The following is a 25,521-nucleotide window of genomic DNA, read 5'->3' on the forward strand; positions in this document are numbered from 1 at the left end:
CTAGCTGGCCTAACTGCATACAGACATGTTCTGCCAATCCTGATTGACCTATAAGTGCTGTAATTGATTGACTTATGGGTTGGGCAGAAACACGACGTAAGGGGGACATTCTGGTTACATGATGTTTTTCTATTGGCTAATATTTTGCAGATCTTGTATGTCCATATTAGGTATTTTGTATGCTTGCAGAAGCTAGGACTGCCCCTTTCTTTTATGCTGAGTTTGTAAATCCTAAGCATATAAAAGACCTCTGTGTTCTGTATTCTTTAGACTACCTCATTCAGTTGCTACGGCTTCTGTGTGACGTGGCCTCGCTTATTAAGTTTAATAAAGATGTCTTTTCATATTTCAGCTTCTGTGCCAAGTTCTTTTGTATTAGTGAGACCCCTGAGAATGAAGATTTCAGTTCTTCAGATGGCGCGGCCAACGCGGGCCTCATCAGAGAAGTGACTTTCTGTGGGAGTGATCTTGTCAGGAGACAGAAAGCTACTGAGGAGGACAAGACAGGATTCTACTAAGAAGGTACTCTTTGCACAGGGATTCTGGGGATTCTTCGTCTCTGCAGCCCAGTGTATTTCTGCTCTTCCTGATTTTGATCCTCCACATGATGTCACTCCTGACTGAGAACCTTTTCGGCGTGAGTATTAAAAAAAAAAACAAAGCGACCGTTAGGTCATTTAGAACTTGGCAGTTAGAATTTGGATAACCTTTTTGATTGGGAAGAGTAAGGTAGTTTAGTAACCCTTACTGTAGCTTTGGAAGAGTAAGGTAGTTTAGTAACGCTTACTGTAGCTTTGGAACTTTGGAATTTGTGTTGGCCAACTTTTGGATTTGTATAGGTTTGTATATGCAAATTGCAATTTGTGTAGACAGGTAATGAGGAGAAATTTCTCTATTTGGTTTAGTTGAACGGTGCACGTACGAAAAGTACATTAAGCACTATTTTGATTATAATATTGTATATTTTGCAATATTTTGGGCATGCCTGTTTGAAAGCTCACATAAGAAGAATGTGTTGCTTTATTTGGAAGGTACCATGTTGTGATGTGAAGTAAATTAGCCGGCTTCCCTAGAGGGAATATCTAAATAGGTTTAGATTTACAAACATATTTCTTCCTTGGTGATTTTGTATCCCCAGGGAATAAAAATATGGATATAATACATACAAGGATCCTTTGTTCTGTGCGATTTTATGAATGAAGATATGCAGAGCGATTTTTGGTGTTCTGCTAGTCAAAGCTAGTGAATGGAGTGTATTTTCGCTTCTTGGACATACATCAGTCTGTTGGGCTGTTCTTGCAGTCTTTTGGAACACAATTGAGAAGCGTTGGTTTGGTTTAAGTACAGTCTGTGGGCTGTCCTTTATTTCTGTCCTGAGTATTGATATGTGGGTTAAATGTGTGTTTAAATGTCTATGTGGTTTTCCCATTAGTGCAATTCCTGTAAGTGAATAGCGATGGCGCTATTCACGAAATGCATGGCTAAAAGCGCGCCGTATTGTGTGTCCTGAGTGTTTGACCCCTTTCTGTTTATGTCTGAAATGAGCTCAAATGTGTGTTTGTGTTTTTTCTTGATGTTTTCAGTCTATTAAGCAAGATGTCTAAATATTTAAAAACTAAAATGTAAATTCACATTCACTAGGAATAAAAAGCCCCCAAAAACGAAATTGGGTGTTTTGCAAAAAAAATAAAATAAACTTACAGCATTTTCCTTAGATACATTGTGTTAGGTATTAACAGGCAAACAGATCAGCTGAAGTAAATTCCTGCTGAACTCAAAATAATATAGAACACGCATTGATATGTTTTAGTTTGAAAAAGACTGCCAGCTGCTCATGTTACAAACACTTAGAGACAAGCTAAATAAACAGGAATATTTATTCAGTCAGGATTTTCCCCTCAGTTGCACAGGTGAAACTTTGCATTTCAAAATGTTGTTTTAAAAAGGTTTCAAAACTAAGGTTTATTATTTTGTATTATAGGAAGACATTTTAATTAAGGGTTTTTCCTCTCTTTAAGCATTTCTCTAAGCATATTCTTGGCTCAGTTCCTAAGTAATAATTAACCCATGTAGTGAAGAAACATTTAAAAAGAAAGAAACCGTAACAGATGCTGAAACAAGATAGGGCAAGTGCAAGGAAACTAAAAAGTTAACGATGTCTTGAACATTGATTGGCAATCTCAGATAAAGATCAATCAGGGAAATTGGTTTTGCCGGTCAGTTTCGGGTGAAGAAGTTAGTTTCTTACAGTTTAATCTGGTTAATGTGTACATGACCTGGGGAGGCCAGGCCACTTTGTTCTTCGGTCTACATGGCACAGAGAAAATAAAAAAAGAAAGAAAATGAAGTCAGATTCGAGGAATTACAGAGCCTTATTATGTGGAATTATCAAAAATGATTGGGTTATAAAAATAAGTGCTACAAAATTCGTTTTTTACTATTCATGAAGCTTAATATTTATACTGTGACCTCCTAGCATTATAATTTAATTTAAGGTATGGTATACTGCATAATGAGGACATTAGCATATAGAATTTCACTTGACGCAGGCGTGAAAAACTCATTTTTCTCAGGATTTGCAGGAGATATGTCTGATGTCCAATCTCTGCAATTTGTAAAGAACATTCTGAGGATGATTAATATGTAACATTATTATAGGATATTTATTTTTAAGTGCCCCAAATATCAAAGTCGAATTTGGGTACAATTTGGGCATTTTTGCCATTTACAATAGCTTTAAAGTGCCTTAGCCTTCAGTAAGTGCATACATTTAGGTATAATACAAATTTGCAGGTTGTTCCCATTTGGGTTTCCTTTTAAATAGGTCAGTGAGCCAATGTGCCTGGTGCAGAGGTTTGAGTTTAATATCAGGGTGGAAGGTTTAACTTTTGCTGGACCCAATTGAGACCTTCATCCATTTAAGATTGATGAAATGAGTACCATTGCAAACAAGCATTTGTTCTAAAAACTGGTATGTGTGTTATTATGTTCTGCGAATTATTCACAGTAACTATTTTAATAATCTAAGTATAGTAATAAAGTGTAGCCCCTAACAGGAGTAATATATATATCATGTGTTTTAAATAGGGTTGGTTATTGCAGGTTAGAAAGAGTTGGGAAGGTTTTTGTCTTTTTTGCAGCCTTAGAGTGAGGAAGAGATAGAGGGCTGAGGAGCCCGCAAGGCAGATTTTGACCTTAAGGTCAGTGAGGTAGGATAGGAGTAAGTGTAAAGAGATGGAGAAATTATTGCTTGGAAAAGCAGGGCCTCAAAGGGTGTTGGCGCACGGGACACGCAGAGTGTCTGTGAAAAAGTTTTTGGAAAGTTAAAACGGTTTAGCATGTTTTCAAAAGATGGTTGTTACAGTTGATATTTTGTGTGTTATGTGCAGAAATGTTCGTGCGTTTTACATATTTTTGCATTTTATCCTTTTATGAATTGTTCCTGCTGGTCCTGTGTGTCAGAAGCGACACAGTTAGTTGTGTTTTGACAGTCAAATGTCCACTAACTGGTGATCTGCTGTCAAAAGGAGGGTGAGGATTTTAAGCCTGACAAATTAAGCAGGCCTGAATATTCTGTTTTGGGCTGCAGGTTCACAGTGCATAAAAGTGCATGCAATAGTGTTGTGTGTTACCGCTTATTTACATATGCTATTGTTTTGTCTATGCTTTTTGTGCTTGATATACAGCGCGTATATCTGATGGCTTGGCATATGTGTGTTTTTTGTTGTTTTTTTTTTGCGCCGATATTAAATTTCACAGATATGATTGTTCATGCTGTGAACAAAACAAGACAACACTTCACCAGTGTATGTCAAATTTGGCTTTAATGGTATTTGAAGGAAAATAAAAAAGAGATATACAGAATCAAAGTGTGTCATCTGCAATTAGTCACGATACTGTCCTCTTCCCTTAAAGGAACAGGCAGCCCTAAATTTATGTATCCTGATTGGACGTAAGGATAAATTATAGATTTGTGACTCTTGTGCATGGTGACCTAATTTCTATATTACATTAGTCAGTTGTGTTCTGCTTCCTAAGTAGTGTATGGCTTTGTACCATAAAGGAAACAAGGCTTCATTTTTACCTAGTCCCATTTCCCTTTTCCAAATTCCTTTTACCAGTTGGTGTATTGCTCAGGTTCACACTTCCGGACTGCAGTAATGTACCAGAGACCCCATATTATGTATAATTCCCTTTTGTATGACCAGTCTGGTTTTCAAAAATTTTCTTTAGGCCTACTCTGATGTTTTCTAGTCTGACTGTTAGGGTAGTGATGGACTGGTTAACTGACTCAATACTATAGTAAGACAAGTTTTCCACCTCAATAGGAGACACCTTACGTTTTTTTGAATATGACAAATTCAATGCCTATTCTAATTTGGTTTTTAGATCCTTTTTTCTGCTGCTTTAATTTTGATGGACCAGATGTATTTTAAATAATGGAAATACCAGGACTCTCTAGTTCTTGTCTTTTGTTTCCATATTTTGATCATTAGCTTTTGTATTGCATAGTCCACCTGCTGCACAATTATTAAAGGGAGGTATCTACATGTCCCTGATAATATGTATTATGTGATCTCTCTTTTGAGGTGGTCTAGATAAGGAATTTAGGAACACCTATATGTAATCATTTAGAAAAAAAATGTGTTTGCCCCATTAGACAATGCCACTATGTGTGAGGACATCCATTCAGATATTATTCCCATGTCGCTATCTACCCTTAGATGGTAGAGGATATGCTCTCACATGGAAACCCAATTAAAGAGGCTAGAGGCACTGTTTTGCCTACTGCCTTTGTCTTTGTATTGCCTTTGAGAATGACAGTGTGTTCTAGACCAGAAATGTCCCATGACGTATGGCCACTCCTTTAAAGATTGTAGGCCACTTGCTTGAAGTCCCCTTGTTATACAATGAACTGTTTTTGTACTTAAATTGAAGGAAACAACTGTATCACATTTCCTACGTCACTAGGTTCTGCGGGATCTTCCAGAGTCAAAGGAAGAATGATACCCTGCAGAACGGTGATAAAGATGAGTTCTAATTCTCATCAGTGTCAGCTGCAGATGAGGGCTACAAACCTTGGCCCTACAGTCCCAGCACCCAGACAGCGATCGCCAGCGTGCCATCAGTGATATCTCCAACGTATTGTACTTGCTTCATCAGAAGGCGTTGAACATCAGAAAAGAAGGAGGATCTGGTTTTGCCACAGAACCAGAATTTCAGTGCAAAGAGCGAAACAGAAGGATTCTTGTTGTTTGAGGCTTCAGTTTTCCACCCACCTGTCATGTGCTGGTTAACCTCTGACAGTGTGCAGTCCCTTGAGCCCCTTGGCCTGAGTTTTGGCCACACAACCCCTTTTCCTTTGCTCCAACGGAAGTGCAGTGCACCGGAGGATTTGAGATTGGCAAAAGGCACTACATTATGGTGCCCATGAAAGAGCAGCCCGAGCATCCTCTGACACTGAATAGAGAGTGTTGGAGCCTGAAAGTGTTGCTGAGAGTGACAGTCTGTTGCTCTTCCCCGATTAATAGTACTTGGGTCTGCATGAGATGATCTGTGCCCTTGATCAATGAAGAGCACACTATCTGTAGTGCCTGCAGCACAGGAAATATTGGTGAACTGCATTGAGACATTGAGACTTTCAAGTGAGCTGTGAGTGTTTGCCAGGAAGGCACTCCAACGGATACTGAGTAACATCATTTTCATGAAAGGCCTGAATGAAGAGGCCCATGCGAAAGAAAACAACAGAAACAGGATTTGATGGACAATAGAAGCCTGCCAGAAGAGGCTTCGACGGACTCTGGGTATTTCCCGTGCGATTGCATAGAATTGGTGTTTGGAGACTGATTCTTATTGTTTTATTGGCATTGTCATTAGTCACTGAAATACATAATGTTTGCAAAATAATTTTAGGATTTGCCTGTGTAATGGCAAAAGGGAGGTCTGAGGTTCTTTAATTTTGATTCCATCTTACATTTGTCATGGATTTGTGTTGCCTTTACACAGACTGCTCTATTCATGAAGTGTTTCTGCCCTTTGGACTCAACGTGTAGAAAACCCCCCTCTGTCCTTGCTTTGAAAGCAATCTCAGACACTAGCTGGCCTAACTGCATACAGACATGTTCTGCCAATCCCGATTGACCTATAAGTGCTGTAATTGATTGACTTATGGGTTGGGCAGAAACACGATGTAAGGAGGGGGACATTCTGGTTACATGATGTTTTTCTATTGGGTAATATTTTGCAGATCTTGTATGTCCATATTAGGTATTTTGTATGCTTGCAGAAGCTAGGACTGCCCCTTTCTTTTATGCTGAGTTTGTAAATCCTAAGCATATAAAAGACCTCTGTGTTCTGTATTCTTTCGACTACCTCATTCAGTTGCTACGGCTTCTGTGTGACGTGGCCTCACTTATTAAGTTTAATAAAGATGTCTTTTCATATTTCAGCTTCTGTGCCAAGTTCTTTTGTATTAGTGAGACCCCTGAGAATGAAGATTTCAGTTCTTCAGATGGCGCGGCCAACGCGGGCCTCATCAGAGAAGTGACTTTCTGTGGGAGTGATCTTGTCAGGAGACAGAAAGCTACTGAGGAGGACAAGACAGGATTCTACTAAGAAGGTACTCTGTGCACAGGGATTCTGGGGATTCTTCGTCTCTGCAGCCCAGTGTATTTCTGCTCTTCCTGATTTTGATCCTCCACATGATGTCACTCCTGACTGAGAACCTTTTTGGCGTGAGTATTAAAAAAAAAACAAAGCGACCGTTAGGTCATTTAGAACTTGGCAGTTAGAATTTGGATAACCTTTTTGATTGGGAAGAGTAAGGTAGTTTAGTAACCCTTACTGTAGCTTTGGAAGAATAAGGTAGTTTAGTAACGCTTACTGTAGCTTTGGAACTTTGGAATTTGTGTTGGCCAACTTTTGGATTTGTATAGGTTTGTATATGCAAATTGCAATTTGTGTAGACAGGTAATGAGGAGAATTTTCTCTATTTGGTTTAGTTGAACGGTGCACGTACGAAAAGTACATTAAGCACTATTTTGATTATAATAGTGTATATTTTGCAATATTTTGGGCATGCCTGTTTGAAAGCTCACATAAGAAGAATGTGTTGCTTTATTTGGAAGGTACCATGTTGTGATGTGAAGTAAATTAGCCGTCTTCCCTAGAGGGAATATCTAAATAGGTTTAGATTTACAAACATATTTCTTCCTTGGTGATTTTGTATCCCCAGGGAATAAAAATATGGATATAATACATACAAGGATCTTTTGTTCTGTGCAATTTTATGAATGAAGATATGCAGAGCGATTTTTGGTGTTCTGCTAGTCAAAGCTAGTGAATTGATTGTATTTTCGCTTCTTGGACATACATCAGTCTGTTGGGCTGTTCTTGCAGTCTTTTGGAACACAATTGAGAAGCGTTTCTTGTAAATATGACTTACAACTAGTACTTACAAATGGTTTGGTTTAAGTACAGTCTGTGGGCTGTCCTTTATTTCTGTCCTGAGTATTGATATGTGGGTTAAATGTGTGTTTAAATGTCTATGTGGTTTTCCCATTAGTGCAATTTCTGTAAGTGAATAGCGATGGCGCTATTCACGAAATGCATGGCTAAAAGCGCGCCGTATTGTGTGTCCTGAGTGTTTGACCCCTTTCTGTTTATGTCTGAAATGAGCTCAAATGTGTGTTTGTGTGTTTTCTTGATGTTTTCAGTCTATTAAGCAAGATGTCTAAATATTTAAAAACTAAAATGTAAATTCACATTCACTAGGAATAAAAAGCCCCCAAAAACGAAATTGGGTGTTTTGCAAAAAAAATAAAAATAAACTTACAGCATTTTCCTTAGATACATTGTGTTAGGTATTAACAGGCAAACAGATCAGCTGAAGTAAATTCCTGCTGAACTCAAAATAATATAGAACACGCATTGATATGTTTTAGTTTGAAAAAGACTGCCAGCTGCTCATGTTACAAACACTTAGAGACAAGCTAAATAAACAGGAATATTTATTCAGTCAGGATTTTCCCCTCAGTTGCACAGGTGAAACTTTGCATTTCAGAATGTTGTTTTAAAAAGGTTTCAAAACTAAGGTTTATTATTTTGTATTATAGGAAGACATTTTAATTAAGGGTTTTTCCTCTCTTTAAGCATTTCTCTAAGCATATTCTTGGCTCAGTTCCTAAGTAATAATTAACCCATGTAGTGAAGAAACATTTAAAAAGAAAGAAACTGTAACAGATGCTGAAACAAGATAGGGCAAGTGCAAGGAAACTAAAAAGTTAACGATGTCTTGAACATTGATTGGCAATCTCAGATAAAGATCAATCAGGGAAATTGGTTTTGCAGGTCAGTTTTGGGTGAAGAAGTTAGTTTCTTACAGTTTAATCTGGTTAATGTGTACATGACCTGGGGAGGCCAGGCCACTTTGTTCGTCGGTCTACATGGCACAGAGAAAATAAAAAAAGAAAGAAAATGAAGTCAGATTCGAGGAATTACAGAGCCTTATTATGTGGAATTATCAAAAATGATTGGGTTATAAAAATAAGTGCTACAAAATTTGTTTTTTACTATTCATGAAGCTTAATACTTATACTGTGACCTCCTAGCATTATAATTTAATTTAAGGTATGGTATACTGCATAATGAGGACATTAGCATATAGAATTTCACTTGACGCAGGCGTGAAAAACTCATTTTTCTCAGGATTTGCAGGAGATATGTCTAATGTCCAATCTCTGCAATTTGTAAAGAACATTCTGAGGATGATTAATATGTAACGTTATTATAGGATATTTATTTTTAAGTGCCCCAAATATCAAAGTCGAATTTGGGTACAATTTGGGCATTTTTGCCATTTACAATAGCTTTAAAGTGCCTTAGCCTTCAGTAAATGCATACATTTAGGTATAATACAAATTTGCAGGTTGTTCCCATTTAGGTTTCCTTTTAAATAGGTCAGTGAGCCAATGTGCCTGGTGCAGAGGTTTGAGTTTAATATCAGGGTGGAAGGTTTTAACTTTTGCTGGACCTAACTGAGACCTTCATCCATTTAAGATTGATGAAATGAGTACCATTGCAAACAAGCATTTGTTCTAAAAACTGGTATGTGTGTTATTATGTTCTGCGAATTATTCACAGTAACTATTTTAATAATCTAAGTATAGTAATAAATTGTAGCCCCTAACAGGAGTAATATATATATCATGTGTTTTTAAATAGGGTTGGTTATTGCAGGTTAGAAAGAGTTGGGAAGGTTTTTGTCTTTTTTTCAGCCTTAGAGTGAGGAAGAGATAGAGGGCTGAGGAGCCCGCAAGGCAGATTTTGACCTTAAGGTCAGTGAGGTAGGATAGGAGTAAGTGTAAAGAGATGGAGAAATTATTGCTTGGAAAAGCAGGGCCTCAAAGGGTGTTGGCGCACGGGACACGCAGAGTGTCTGTGAAAAAGTTTTTGGAAAGTTAAAAAGGTTTAGCATGTTTTCAAAAGATGGTTGTTACAGTTGATATTTTGTGTGTTATGTGCAGAAATGTTCGTGCGTTTTACATATTTTTGCATTTTATCCTTTTATGAATTGTTCCTGCTGGTCCTGTGTGTCAGAAGCGACACAGTTAGTTGTGTTTTGACAGCCAAATGTCCACTAACTGGTGATCTGCTGTCAAAAGGAGGGTGAGGATTTTAAGCCTGACAAATTAAGCAGGCCTGAATATTCTGTTTTGGGCTGCAGGTTCACAGTGCATAAAAGTGCATGCAATAGTGTTGTGTGTTACCGCTTATTTACATATGTTATTGTTTTGTCTATGCTTTTTGTGCTTGATATACAGCGCGTATATCTGATGGCTTGGCATATGTGTGTTTTTTGTTGGTTTTTTTTTTGCGCTGATACTAAATTTCACAGATATGATTTTTCATGCTGTGAACAAAACAAGACAACACTTCACCAGTGTATGTCAAATTTGGCTTTAATGGTATTTGAAGGAAAATAAAAAAGAGATATACAGAATCAAAGTGTGTCATCTGCAATTAGTCACGATACTGTCCTCTTCCCTTAAAGGAACAGGCAGCCCTAAATTTATGTATCCTGATTGGACGCAAGGATAAATTATAGATTTGTGACTCTTGTACATGGTGACCTAATTTCTAAATTACATTAGTCAGTTTTGTTCTGCTTCCTAAGTAGTGTATGGCTTTGTACCATAAAGGAAACAAGGCTTCATTTTTACCTAGTCCCATTTCCCTTTTCCAAATTCCTTTCACCAGATTAGAGTTCTTCAGATTATGTGAGTTATTTACATTGGCCTTATTATTTATGATATTTAATTCAGTAAATGTAGCCAAAGCATGTTTGGAGATTCAGAATGTTATAAAACAGCACCAATATTAAGGGTGTGATTATGATTCAGGAGGATATGTTTAACTCGCAGTTTCTCATTCATTGGTTTAACATGTTCTGTGTTTAATCTGGTGATGTCTGGAATGGTTTATGAATAGAATCTTGAAATGTCATTGGCCTATGTACAGAATGCCTCCGACCGGAATGGAGGTGCCAGAGCTATAGGACATGGTTATAATGATTGCCATTGATGGTGTGTACTTGCAACCAATAAACCTATGCAAGTTGTAAAGAGCATTTAACTGCCAGGTCAATTTCATAATACTCTCGCTGTACTTTTAATTATATTGATTGGAAGCCTTAATATCCTATCTTAGACATCCTTTGCTGAATGAACAATGGTTATTTGGATTCCACTGAGGTGTATACCAATTCAAATAAAAAGTTAAAAAAAATATCTTAATCCACATAGCCATTTCAAAAAGAATGGTCTAGTGGACTGTACTTCAGAGTTGGGTACTTGACTGATGGAATATTTATGCAGGCGCATTTCTAAGCATCAACACGGTAGAGCTTCCCATGGGTCACTCTCGATACACATCAGACGGTGGCTCCAGGGATTAACTAATAGCATTAAGCATATTTCATGATAAGATATAGCTGCTGAAAAAGGTTTGGTTTGAAAAGTATAACCAACAGACCTACATAAATTAAGGATTGCTTGCAAGGCAGTGGTGACCCTGAAATCAGTGCTGTGATGGGTTCTTGAAGGACTCTAGACTCGCGAGTTGCACTTTCCTGGCTCAGTCGTTGGTTAGTGAGATGTTTGAAGTATATTTCTATCGGTATATATATACACACACACACTATGTGCATTTCTAAATGGATCTTTGCAGATTTGGAACCTTAGGATAAGTACATCTGCTCCCAATCTCAAACAGAGATTTCTTTTCTGAAAGTTAGTTTCCAATCAGCCAACCTCCCTATTGAGCCCACTCTCCACTCAATGCCTGCAGAAGTGGAATATAAAACAAGACACAGTCGTTTTTAGAGCAGAATGAAACCATGTGGAAATGCAGGAAAATCTGTAATGGAAGAGTCAGAACATCCCCCATACGCATCTCTCTTAGGGGTGACGCTGTTAAATAAGTGTTGCTTTGCAATGGTGGCGTCTGGGTCAAAAGTAGTGCCTGTGGATGCAAAAAAGTCTCTCTCACTGTGCTGATGTTTCCACATCACTAAATATGTGAGAAGATGACACCAATAGCTATAGCAAAATAACAGATAATAAAATACAAACAACAGCTGCATCAGAGGATTTCTCAGTGACACATAGTAGAGGCCTGTTTTATAGGCTGCAGTTTGAAGCTTAAATATTAGGTGCTATGAATGCATATTTTAAATGCAGAATAAGTAACTTCTTCCCAGCTGATGCTTTGTGATGTTTTTGAGCCTCCCGCCTGACCTGTGCCTTAAAAAATATAATTGATGTGTATTTGCCAGCACTCTATAGTACAATGGCTAGCACAGTTGTGGACTCATCTAACACAATCGACCACCATCAATGTGTGAGATCACTCACATCCTGTCAGCCACATCCATCTCCACCCCTTTGGCTGTTTATAAAAGGGGAGTTCCCCACATGCTTCAAAGCACTCTCCAACCCCATGCATATTTAGGTAACTCCTGGCACTCTTCGTTGCTCATGCGGATTGTAAATTAAGGAGTAAATAGTCATAAAAGGACCAGATAGTGTAGGTACTGCTGGACAACATGACCAAAACTGCAAAATGCCCCCTCTCTTGGTGAGTTTCTGGGGGTTTACCTACATAGACAAGCGTTCCCATCCAGCACTGTTCACACCATCTTTCCAAATAAAAATGACTCCCATGTAACATTACAGCATACAATATCTGTAAAAGGACTCCATGCACTAGAACAAATTTAAAGATTGTAAAAAAACAGAACATTTAAAAAAAATAACATGATGAGATCTGACACCATTTTCTATTGAATGGTGTCTAGTGGGTGTTTGCCAAACCTTAGTGAACAATATATTCTTACCTAGAGTGTTGGTTGCAAAGTTTACTTCAAATCCCTCTTTTGTGACTTGGCGGGGATGGACCATGCACCCAGCATTGTTTATCTGAAAGAAAAAATAATCAGAAAGTTAACTGCAACATCCCATACAGCAATGTTTTAGTGCATCCTAAATATTTCACATCAGTCCAACATATACTATTGAGGTCATTCACAGACACCCAATTAGACAAAAAATATATTCTGCAAACAGTGTTTTCTCTCCCTTCGCAAATAAAGACAAACCCTTGGAATAATGTCAAACTCACATCCACAAAGAAAAAACACATGAAAGAAGTACAAACATCTTTGGAGATTAAAGCCTTCATTGTTCAATGATCAGATAATGTATCAGCATCCAGTAATACCAGGATGGGTAAGAATTACATAAAGTAATCGCACATGGCTGTGAAAGGAGAGCCACATAAGCATTCTTACCTGCTGACGGCCACAGGTAGCGGGGGAAGATGTCTGTGTTGGCTACGGGAGGAACACCATAGGCCTTCCATTGAGCAAGAGCTTCTTTGGGCTATCTAAGGGTTATATTTTGGCATGTCACTGGGAAATCACAGTGCTCCCTGATTATACTTCAGGGAGTTTTACTGGCAAAAGACTTCCTTAATCCTGTGTGGCTGTAATTCATAACATTGGCCCCCGAACATACAGTATTTCAACCGGGACGGAGCTGGCGGGGGAGAGAAAGTGGAAGGTGGACCGAGACCTGACATTTAAGTGTGACTGCGGATATCACCCTCTCCAAACTATGCTCCGAGTCTTAATTTTCAAAGAACTTCAACAGATCCGTCTGTAGATCCAAAGAATTTTCTTGCTATGTTGGGACAAGCGAAATTCCTGGAATGAGTAAGCAAATGGCATCTGACGATCGCCTATGTGAAGATAGATTAAAGATAGGAATTTGGTCTGGATCCGTTAATCTTGTGGTGGTACCCATTGGAAGTATTTCTGGCATGTTCACCTCTCTCCTGGGGTGCTGTATCACTTCTGGTTCTTTCCCCTCCCTCTGGTTTGTGGCCATGTTCTGTCCTGTCCCTAAAAAGTGTCCTGATGTATAGGATTTGTAGGTCCACTGGTACCCTCTCATGGGGTAGAGTTATCCCCTAAATCCTCAGATGTCTCTGAGAATGCTACAAAATGTCTGTTGGCGGTTATATCTGCCCCGGGGCGGATGGGTCACGTCTTGTTGCAGGCCCAGTTGGTATAGTAATCTTCAGTCAGATAAGGATAAGTCCTCTCAATCTTGTATATCTTCCCTGAGTTTATTAGCTTTTTTCTTTTGATTAATGCGTGTGTATTCTAATATGGTGTTCTCTATCTTTTCAAGGACACCTTTCGTTTTCACACTTTTCTTCCTGAGGTTTGTTCACATTGTCGCATCATTTTTGATATTTTTATTTTTGAGCACTCACTTGCTCTACTCCCCTGTCTCCTCTCCTTTTTCAAGCAGGATTTGAGTAGGCCATGTTCTCATGTGAGTACTTTGGAAATTTCTCTGTACCTTTCACCATTCTCTTTTTTCAGATTCTGACAATCTTTGTTCTTCTATTCTCGTGTGAATCTCGGGCTCTGTTGTATCAGAGGCCTGATGACAATCCTTCCATTTGACAAGGAATCGAAATGTCGATTTGACTCTTGGAACCTTCCCCATACTACTGATTCACGGACAACAGGCCTTACTTTACCTGCTTTTTAGATACGCACCTCTGATTTTTATTTGCCAAATGTGTGTATTACTAATGTCGAGAGAACACTGAGCAGGATTGTTACACGCACACCCACAGGACTATTGAATCTTGTTTGTATATATTAATTTGTGAATAAATGGCCATTTGGTTGGCAATATTGTTGACATCGGTATGATCATGGGCCAATGATGTGAACTACAGTTACTTACCCGAAGATTCAGACGATTCTTGGGTTTCCCTAGTGAGGTATAAATACTAATCCTGAGAGAAGCATGCTAAAACACCACTCGGAACATAATGATTCAGCTTTAAGAGCCAGCAGTTACAAGAGGCGGGACATCATCAGCATGTGGTCTATATAATGCTAATAGGGCCTCGTCTGGTCTCCCACCCACTAATGATGATGGTTGTTGTCTTCCGCCATCCGATGTATGCACTTGTGGGAACTGCACTGTTAGAAAACGCCTCTTTTGTGTGGTTACTCTCATTTATTTTGTTGACTGCTTTGAACACTGCACACTGGGACACTGCTGTTCAGGACTACTGCATGTGCTCTGATCCCAAAAACATGATCACATTGATTAATGCCCAACTTGCACATTTAACGCTCATGGAGAGCCCTAGTATATTGTGCAGAAAACACGTCAAGAGTGTGGAAGTTAAATGCCACCTGTGGACTGCAGCACATATTAGGTGGTCTACCAGGCTAACAAGAAAAAGTGTCTCTAGGCCTACATGTGGAGCCTGACTGATGCATCTTTAAACCTGCAGACAGTCAAACTAACACCTTTTGAGAGGAAGGACGCTTACTTATATGTACTAAGTAAGTCAACCATGGTACGCCTTGCAGCCCACAAGGTATGGAGTTTTGAAAGTGGAACATATAACACATAAATATTGGCATGTTCCTACAGTGACTGCTCCCAAAAGCTACTTTCACTTTGTAGGTGCTGTGGCTTTTCTGTAAAACAAGGTAAAGTACAGTTTAAATGCTAATTATGTAACTTTGATTTAAAATAGGACACATAGTCCATTCAACCACGCCTTTTATTATTTATTAACAATTACCATTCAATGATAATGTTGGATTATTGATAAATATGCAGAAAAGTGGATTTTGGTAAGTCATACTTTGCCAGCCTGAAGCTCCAAGAGGCTAATTGTCATTGGCTTGCCAGCAGCTGACTTGATGAGTTGTGAAAAAAATGCTCTTGGAGCAAAGGCTGTGACTTGGACCCGGCAAGATGGACTGGGTTCGGAATATGATCCAGCTTATCCCAAGCAGCAGAACTGAGTAGGGTCCAGGAACTTCACTAACTTAAAGGCCTCTTGTCCTTCGTCGCCTAGTGATAAAATACGTCTGTAGAAGAGGAATACTTTGATACACTTTACCTACTTCCCCCTCTGCTTCATTCTCAGTTGAGCAGGAGCTATCCCTAGACCCAGTTTGATGTGGTTGAGAGTGGCAGGGCTGGCCATTATCCTAGTCACATCTCACAAGTATGACAAATTCCCTTTGGGCAGAAGGGTTCTGCCATGTTAGATTTCGCTAAGAATACTGCATTGTGTGATAACTTGCAGCAAGGCAAATAGGATGTACTGAAAAAGGAGGAAGGTTTACACTTGGGACCTTTTTACCCATTGGTCAGAGAGTATCCTGGAGTCACCCCCACTCACCCTGGAGTCACCCCCACTCACTGTTCAGCTCCACCCGTCACAGACACTTATGGAAGAACAAAAGAGGGCTGGCCTTGTTGTCAGTGACTTGTGCGGAGACCTCAAGGGCTGAACCTGCTCCAACTTGTGTTCAGGACTGAGAACTGGACTCTAAAGGTCAGCTGGTTGACCTCAATGGGGTTAGAGGGACACCAAAACGGCAAGAAGCCTTTTCCTGGAGTGACTAGTTGAGGACCTGGACTGGACTTTGCTGGTAGCCTCTGCTGGAGTGCATCCTTGACTCTAAGTGATGTTTCTGATGTCCTGGAAATCTTAGAACTAGCCAGGAGGAGCTACTCCAAATAGATGTAAAAGTTAGGAAATGTTTGACCTCTGGAGTACTGGGTCTAACTACCCAAGGCACGATCTCAGCAGACAATAAAATAAAGTTGGTCCTGCTTGGATCAATTTGCTGCCCAAAAGAAGACTTCAGCGTACTATTACGGCTATGGTATACAATTTCAGTGTGAACTGCCCTACTACAGCTTCCAGGACTGTCTTGCTGGAGGTTTTCAAGCTTTAAAAAATAGACTTATTGACAGTTAGGGGGCTTCACTTGGTGAAAATGTGTTCATAGTTGGCATATCTTTTTGCAGCATGTGTCTGTCTGTATGCGTGTGTGACTATTCATGTGGACATCAGTGTAAGCTAGCTTGCGGGTAGCTGAAAAAATATTTGAATATGCTTGAGTGTGTGTGTAGGTGCTTTCAAGCGTGCTGCGGGTGGTGCCTAGTTCTGAAATATTTGTGGTGATTTTGAGCATTTTTGTGGCTATTCGCGCTCCAAAATAGAATAAATACTAAAATAAATGGCATTTGGGGCATGATCAAAGTAAAGATCTTGCAAAAAGTGGAAAATAATTTCTCGAGAAATATATTGGCAGTTCCACATAGTTGCACTAATTCTAAGTGCCAAGCTGAATTGGGCACTCCTTACATTGAGGAAAAAATAACATTATCACTACTTCTGTTGTGGCATTCCAATAGGCAAAGGAGGAGACCTTATTAAATAAGCTAGCTATAAAAGACTGGCTTAGGCTACAATCTGCTCTAGATATCCTGTGACTTGCCTATGTGAAACGAGCCTGTGCTGAGATTGGTGACCCGGAATTACTTGTTACACAGGAGTCTTGCCATTCCATTGGTAAAGGGGCTTTAAAGCAGCTATTTGATGATAAGATCATGATGACTAGAGATTACCTTGACAGCCAAAAGCCTAATTTGTGTGCTTATAATTTGGTCTGTACACATAAGGGCCTATAACCGTACCGCGCGGTGCCTGCCACCTTGTGCATGGCAGTGATGGGGGGTACCATGGGTACCCCCTGTGCAGCCACCCACACCCCCACCCCCGGGGCCCACAATGGGCACCCACAGAGAATTCCCGCATGCCTTTTCATGGCGGAGTCTCCGCCATGGAAAGGTATGCATCCTAACAGGCACCGCCACCATATTGAGTCCCTTTTTCCGCCCGGCCGGCAATACGACGGGTGGAAAAATGGCGGACGGTGTTCCTGTCCGCCACAGTGCCCCCCACCATACTAATATGGCGGGGTGAACCAGGGACATTTGGCGGGTGGATCGCCACCGCCGGCCTGGCGGTGGCAATCCACCCGATATCATAATGGGCCCCTATGTCTTAATTTATTTAAGACACATCATGAAGTACCCAAGGCAAAGTAGGATAAACAATGAGAAAGCAGGCAGTAAATACTGTACAGCAATTTATTTAGTAGTTGCATTCTTTTTTATCATTATTTATCATTTTTAGTTTTTTATATGAAGATCCAGTGCTCACTCATAGGATAGGTAAAGGAAAGTGCAGTGATAAGTGATATAAAAAGAAAAACGTTCATCACACATAAAAAGACATTTGACTCTTTTTAAATATTATTGCAATTTAGGACACGGAGTCTATACATGTTTATCATCCGTTTACATCGCTTATCACTACACTTTTCTTCACCTATGTGTGAGCACTGGATCTTGTTACAAAAACTAAAAATGCATAATAATGATAAAGAGAATGCAATGACTGACTAAGTTGCTCTACAGTATTTACTGCCTGCTTTTACTTTTTTCATGTCTATTTTACATCACTTCATGCATGAGGAAGGGTTTAAATGCTAGGATCTACTTGCGCTATCTAATTATTCTTTTTCTCACAGGGACTACAAAAAATCCGGGGTGATAGGGCGGAGCTGTTCTCAAGGAGAAGATTAACAACCCGGGAAAAGGATCTGCACAAGCAAAGCTTTCCAAGGCCTCGAGGTCGATTAACAAGGAGCCGAAATAGCTAGATGAAAACATTTTCAGCTGTAATAGATTAAAGGGAAAGCTGTATCGTGAAGAAATAAAAGTTACAATGGCTTTGAGTGAACTAGAGGGCTCCTGGAAGCCTTTGCTTAGAGCTGGTAAAAATAGTAACCTCCTTTAGATACCAACATTTGATCAGAAAGTGGGCATTTACATAGGGCAACATCAGCGACAAACATCTTGTTGTCAAATAATGTCACCCTTTCATCAGCACTCGTGTAGACCATGAGCACTAAACCGTTTTTAGATGTCTTTGATGCATTACAGCAGAGGAACCAAGGGCCTGGCCAAAATAAGATTAAAATACCCGCTGACCTTGTCAACGTAGAGCCCGAGTGATGGATACCAGAGGTTGTTAACATGATTAAGCACCTTCTTAAGTAGCTCACAGACGCTTGGAACAAAAAGGCCATTTTTGGCCATGTTCCGGACATGATGATCGATTTAGATGCCAGTCATCATGGTTGGGGGACAGTTGCGGAAACCTTACCACTGGCGGTAGATGGTCTCAATCAGAACTGCCCTTACACATCAATTGTCTAGAGTTAATCGCAGGTTCATTTGCGATTCGCTCCTTCTATCCCCAATCCATCCAATGCTGTATACTGCTCAAAATGGACAACATTTCAGCAGTACAGTACATAAATTGCCTGGGTTGGACGCTTTAACTGCTTCTTGCAGAAATTGCCGAAGACTTCTGGAACTATTATCTTCACCATTGAATCTCGGTGATAGCAATCCACCTCCCGAGCAACTAAAATTCAGTTACGGACTGGAACTGCAGTGACTGCAAACTGGATCTGTCCCTTTTCTCCAAGATCATGAGAGTGTGGGGTCCATATCAGATGGATCTCTTTGCATTTCGACTGACCTGCGAGTTACCATCCTTCTTCATTTGAAGACTGGATCCTTTAGCACAAGCAACCAATGCTTTCTTGCAGAAGTGATTTGGACTGAACTATGTCTTTCGCCACTTCTTGATGATCCTGGGACTAGTCTTCAGGTCCAAGGACAAAAGGCTGAGCTAGTTCTGGTTATGCCCCTATGGAGAACACAGACATCTTTCCCACTTCTTCTGAAGCTGTCATGTGATTGTAATCTCCTGCTTCCATGGTTCCCGAATTTCCGCCTGTACCCTTTTGGGCAACAGCATCCTCTTTTCATGGTTCATCAGTTGAGACTGATATGCGGGACACTTTTCTGGAGACATTGGCAAGTGCCAGGACTTTTGGAGCAAGCTCTAAACCTCATCGATAAAGCTTGGTCATCCTCTTGTGGCTAACAGACCTGTAGGAGAGCATCCATTGGTGTCCAAACTCTTGAAGGGAATTCAATTTTCTGCTCCTCCTCAGTCTAGATATTCCAGCCTTTGGGATGTTTCCTTGGTCCGTAAATTTCTGCAGTCATGGCGGCAGAATTCCCTCCGATTTAGGAAACAAGTGTCTGCTAAGCTAACCCTTCTGGTTTGCCTGGTTCCCTGTAAATGTGTGTTCAGATGTTCGAGCCATTGGCCTGGCAGGTAGGTCATTTACCCTAGATGAAGGGCCAAATCAGCAACCAAACAAGTAGTGTTCCCTGCTCTTCCGGGTAAACACAAATTGTGTATAGTCCAATGTCTAAGGGAGTATGAGAAAGTCATGGCTCCTCTCAGGAGACCCACCTAAACGTCAACTGCTGATTTAATTGCTCCATCACCATGTGCCTGTAACTTTTCCTACCTTAGCAAGGTGGGTGAAGCAGCTCCTAGCTGAAGCAGCAGTGGGGAACTCCATCTTTGGAACTTTTTCGGTTAGAGGTGCCATGGCCTCAAAATCATTTGGAGTGTAAACTCGTTCGGAAGAAATTATCAGAAAGGAAGTCGGATTCTCTGTTCAACTAATTCTATTATAAGCTTGTGAGTAATGATTTTTCAATGATTGTTGATAAGTTTTAAACATGCATAATCTGAAGCTTCCAGTCTTATCATAGAATAATAAAGTATATTACATTTGTGGCCAAGAATTTTCAATTCTATTAAGGACACAAAGGCGAAGATTATCCCACCCTTTCATTGTGGGACTGAATTATTTACTGTCATGTTTTACTATTGATGATGTATTTATTTAATACTGACACACACACATATACATATATATATATATATATATATATATATATATATATATAGATGCAGAGAACTCTGGGTAGTTCTCACGTTTAGGTGGAAAGCAGTTCCAGTATAGAGCACTCTCAACACCAGCGACACTCTAAGTTTGCTCACCTCAAATGTCTGCTGTGAGCAAACTTAGAGTGTCGCTGGTGTTGTGAGTGCTCTATACTGGAGCTGCTTTCCACCTAAACTTGAGAACTACCCATAGTTCTCTGCTGCTTTTTTTGCTTAATTTATGCGGCACTCTGTGCCTGAAAGGGAATTGTTTTGACTTATGCTGGGTGCTCCCTTGTGTCTGAATAAAGCTATACCGCTCTGAAGAGCTGTAATGAGAGCGAAACATGTCAGGGGTTGCTTTTATTCATTTCAGGTTGGCTTGGATAGTATTTACCAATCCAAAGCTGTAATACTGTGCCTGGAGTGGTAAAAGGCGTTGGCCATTTTACAGCTCAGCAAGGATAGCACTGTTCTAATCCTATGCTTAAAAACTTTACTGTAGAAATGGTAAAAGACTTTGTCCCTTTCTATCTCGGCGTGGATGGCACAGTCCTAAACCTACGCTTAAAGACTTTTATAGAAAAGCAGACATTTGCGGTGAGCAAACGGAGCGTCGCTGGTGTTGAGAGTGCTCTATACTGGAGCTGCTTTCCATCTAAACTTGAGAACTACTCAGAGTTCCCTTCTTCTTTTTTTGCATAATTATGCGGCACTCTTTGCCTGAAAGGGAATTGTTTTGATTATATATATATATATGCCGATGGAGAAAAGTCACGCTCATGCAGGAAAGCAGTTTGTTCTCACGCAACCCACTTGGTGTTTTATTATTTGGGTGAAGGCAAAGCAACTCACTTGAGAAAGAAATCGGCACTACAAGATCCAGCAGGCCACGCACGTGGCCACGCCCATCAGGGCGGGGTGTTCAATAATTGAATTTAAGTGCCAGATGAAACTGCCTAGCGTTCACTCTGAAATGAAGTCTACCCTGGAAGAAGTGCTGCAAATGTACGAAACGCGTCGGTATGGACTTCTTGTTTGTGTTTGGGACAGTCTGCTGTTTCTGCAGGAATTCCTCCATTAAATGATGGCTGATCGAACTTACCTCTGTGGGCTCCCTCATTTTCAGGCAACTTGTGTGTTGAATGTTAGCGGCGCAGCCTGGGCTGCGAGGAGAGCTCCGCTGCACGGTGTGCAGTCCAATTGGCATGACAATCTTCGTGTCAGTTTTGGGAGCGGTATGCCGATGGAGAAAAGTCACGCTCATGCAGGAAAGCAGTTTGTTCTCACGCAACCCACTTGGTGTTTTATTATTTGGGTGAAGGCAAAGCAACTCACTTGAGAAAGAAATCGGCACTACAAGATCCAGCAGGCCACGCACGTGGCCACGCCCATCAGGGCGGGGTGTTCAATAATTGAATTTAAGTGCCAGATGAAACTGCCTAGCGTTCACTCTGAAATGAAGTCTACCCTGGAAGAAGTGCTGCAAATGTACGAAACGCGTCGGTATGGACTTCTTGTTTGTGTTTGGGACAGTCTGCTGTTTCTGCAGGAATTCCTCCATTAAATGATGGCTGATCGAACTTACCTCTGTGGGCTCCCTCATTTTCAGGCAACTTGTGTGTTGAATGTTAGCGGCGCAGCCTGGGCTGCGAGGAGAGCTCCGCTGCACGGTGTGCAGTCCAATTGGCATGACAATCTTCGTGTCAGTTTTGGGAGCGGTATGCCGATGGAGAAAAGTCACGCTCATGCAGGAAAGTAGTTTGTTCTCACGCAACCCACTTGGTGTTTTATTATTTGGGTGATGGCAAAGCAACTCACTTGAGAAAGAAATCGGCACTACAAGATCCAGCAGGCAACGCACGTGGCCACGCCCATCAGGGCGGGGTGTTCAATAATTGAATTTAAGTGCCAGATGAAACTGCCTAGCGTTCACTCTGAAATGAAGTCTACCCTGGAAGAAGTGCTGCAAATGTACGAAACGCGTCGGTATGGACTTCTTGTTTGTGTTTGGGACAGTCTGCTGTTTCTGCAGGAATTCCTCCATTAAATGATGGCTGATCGAACTTACCTCTGTGGGCTCCCTCATTTTCAGGCAACTTGTGTGTTGAATATATATATATATATATACATATACATATACATATATATACACTAGCAGCCCGTCCCGACGTTGTCCGGGGCAGAAATAGAATGTGTGGTACATCACTTACAATCCGCTCCCTGTGACATACGTGATTTATAATGAAAGTGTGAGCAACTGTGCCTCTGAAAGCCTTTTCATTGTAATCATTGGAAAAAAGTAAACCGTGAGGTTAGCAGCATTAGGTAAGTATCACAAAATGTAAGATTATTTCTGAGCGTTATTTATCATTGAGCTTACACGTCGTTATGTACCTGTTTATTGAAGTTGGTGTTTGAGCCCCCGCCTGAGCACCGGAGCAGTATGCAAAGCTTTTTGATCCCCGCTGTTAGGCTGAGTGGCTTGAGCCCCCACGTGAGCACCGTAGCAATGCCGCGGCCCGTGAAGCCTTGCCCATTGGTGTTTGGCCACGCCCCTCTGACAACGTCCAGGAGGCGCGCCCCGTGAATGCGGCGCCCATTCAGGTTTTGCCACGCACCTCTGACAACGGCCAGGCCCACAACGGAGTAATGTGAAAGTTTTTGTTTACAATGCCGTTTTTGCTTTTACCAGTAATGACGGGGAATGGCGCGCCCCGCGAATGCCGCGCCTATTAGTGTTTGCTGTTTGTCCACGCCCCTCTCACAACGCCCACAAGGGAGTCCTGTGAAGGTTTGTTTGCCATGCCCTATCGCTGACAGCACAATGCCCATGCCCCCAAGGGACTACTTTACCCCTAAGGTTGTTTTACCTTTGTAATGTATATGGTGGCCCCTTGTATAGCCTATGTCCATCTGCTGCAACTGTCCTTTCCAATGCTGTATTGGGTGTTGTGATTGGTGCTGTGGTTCCTGAGATTACCCGCCTCAAAGGTTTAGCTCTCTCTTTAAAAAAAAAAAAATATATATATATATATATATATATATATATATATATATATATATATATAACCTACTGGCGATAGCCAGTAGGTATATATAGTTAGGATTTTTTCTCTATGGGATTTCTGAAAATTCTATGTCTAATAACTTTGGCGTTTGTGGACGGAATTGGCTGAAATTTTCAGGAAAATGGCACATTTTGTTTCTGAGCAGCCCCTGAAAATTTGGGGGGGTTTCGTTAAGGGGGGGCCGAGAAAAAAGGGGGGTCCCAAAACGTGTTTTTAACATTGAGTTTTCCATAGGGCGGTTGGCCTCACTTTTAGCTCGAACGGCTGAATGGATTTCCACAAAACTTGGCAAAATTGTAGGGACTGGTAGCCCGATGTGCCATTGCTATGTCTCAAGATATATGCTCCAGTGGTTTTTACGAAAATTACCTTTGAAAAATATATATTGGGCTACATTGGGCTATATATATGTTGGAGCCCAAATGTAGCCCAATGTAGCCCAATGTAGCCCAATGTAGCCCAAAGATGGCCACCAGAGACAAAAGAGCCCAAATGTAGCCCAAATATCAGCCAGATGTAGCCCAACTATAGCCCAGTGACAGAATGTCCCAGAGTGTTTTAAAGAACAACTAGAACGCTAACAGTCTTACTTATGACAAAAGTATGGCACACCTGAAGTCATCTTGATTGGAATAAAGTGGTAACACTTAATACATTTAATTTGAAAAGGAACAAAATAAGGGGTTTCATTTTGCCATAGAAATGTTATATATATATTACCTACTGGCGGTCGCCAGTAGGTATATATAGTTAGGATTTTTTCTCTATGGGATTTTTGAAAATTCTATGTCTAATAACTTTGGCGTTTGTGGACGGAATTGGCTGAAATTTTCTGGAAAATTTAACATTTTGTTTCTGAGCAGCCCCTGGAAATTTGGGGGGGTTCGTCATGGGGGGGCTGAGAAAAAAGGGGGGTCCCAAAACGTGTTTTTAACATTGAGTTTTCCATAGGGCGGTTGGCCTCACTTTTAGCCCGAACGGCTGAATGGATTTGCACGAAACTTGGCAAAATTGTAGGGACTGGTAGCCCGATGTGCCTTTTGTAGGTCTCAATATATGTGCTTCAGTGGATTTTGAGAAATTAACGTTCAAAAAAAGATATATATCTGTAACAGCGGACCGGGAAGCGCTCCGGTCCGCGGACTTTTCACGCAACGGAGCTTTGTGAAGCGAAGCTGATTGGTTCTCCGGCGTCTGTAAACATTCCAAACAGTCCGTAGCGGCTGCCATCTTGTCTCTCGGTAGGATCGACAGACAAGAGGAGGCCAAAGCGAAGGGGCAAATGACCATAAGGGGGCATAGTAGATCCTCGCTGACCCCCTAGGTTTGATGTGGAGGTTTTAAAAGGGCCCCGCGGGGCAAAAAAAAAACCATAATAATAATAATCGAACGGCTGAATGGATTTGCACGAAACTTGGCAAAATATTAGGGACTGGTAGCCCGATGTGCCTTTGCTAGGTCTCAATATATGTGCTCCAGTGGATTTTGAGAAATTAACGTTCAAAAAAAGATATATATCTGTAACAGCGCTCCGCTTCGCGTACTTTTCGTGTTACGGAGCTTTGCGAAGCTGATTGGTTCTCCGGCGTCTGTCAACATTCCAAACAGTCCGTAGCGGCCGCCATCTTGTCTCTCGGTAGGATTGAGAGACAAGAGGAGGCCAAAGCGAAGGGGGAAATGACCATAAGGGGGCATAGTAGATTCTTCCTGACCTCTTAGGTTTGATGTACCATTTTGCCAAGTTTGGTGTAATTCCGTTCAGCCATTCAGGCTGTAGACGTATGTAAATGTCCTATGGAAAATTGCATGGGGAAAACACATTTGAAAGTGTTGAAATTTAGAACCAATTAAAATGTTACTTTGGTTTTGTATTTGTGTGTGATGAAAGTTAATTGGTTATGTATATATGTGAAATGAGAGGAAACCACAGCCATTTTGTGATACTACTGTCTGAGGTACATTTGTGAGGAATTGTTGGTGGTGAATTTCTGGTGTTTGATTTACACAGTACTAACACTTTTCCTACTTTTAAAAAGGTGAGTTGTTAATTTGTAAGGGGAACTATGTTGTACACTTGAAGATAATTTGAAAAATGTTTTCTGGTATTTATTTGCAGTCCTTCTGTTATACTAAATACTTGATAAAGTTAGTTTTATATTATGTA

The 25,521-nt window shown here is 40.7% G+C and overlaps 1 protein-coding gene across 1 annotated transcript in view; it reads right to left on the minus strand.

Annotated features, from left to right (window-relative positions):
• Positions 1 to 25,521, minus strand: part of LOC144792860 (dehydrogenase/reductase SDR family member 12-like) — a 290,090-nt gene that overhangs the window by 172,252 nt on the left and 92,317 nt on the right. The window contains exon 5 of the mRNA XM_078668054.1: positions 12,395 to 12,476. Coding sequence (XP_078524180.1) covers positions 12,395 to 12,476 — 82 coding nt within the window. The remainder of the gene's footprint in view (positions 1 to 12,394; positions 12,477 to 25,521) is intronic.

Source organism: Lissotriton helveticus, chromosome 11 (assembly GCF_964261635.1).
Source record: "Lissotriton helveticus chromosome 11, aLisHel1.1, whole genome shotgun sequence".
Taxonomy (NCBI): domain Eukaryota; kingdom Metazoa; phylum Chordata; class Amphibia; order Caudata; family Salamandridae; genus Lissotriton; species Lissotriton helveticus.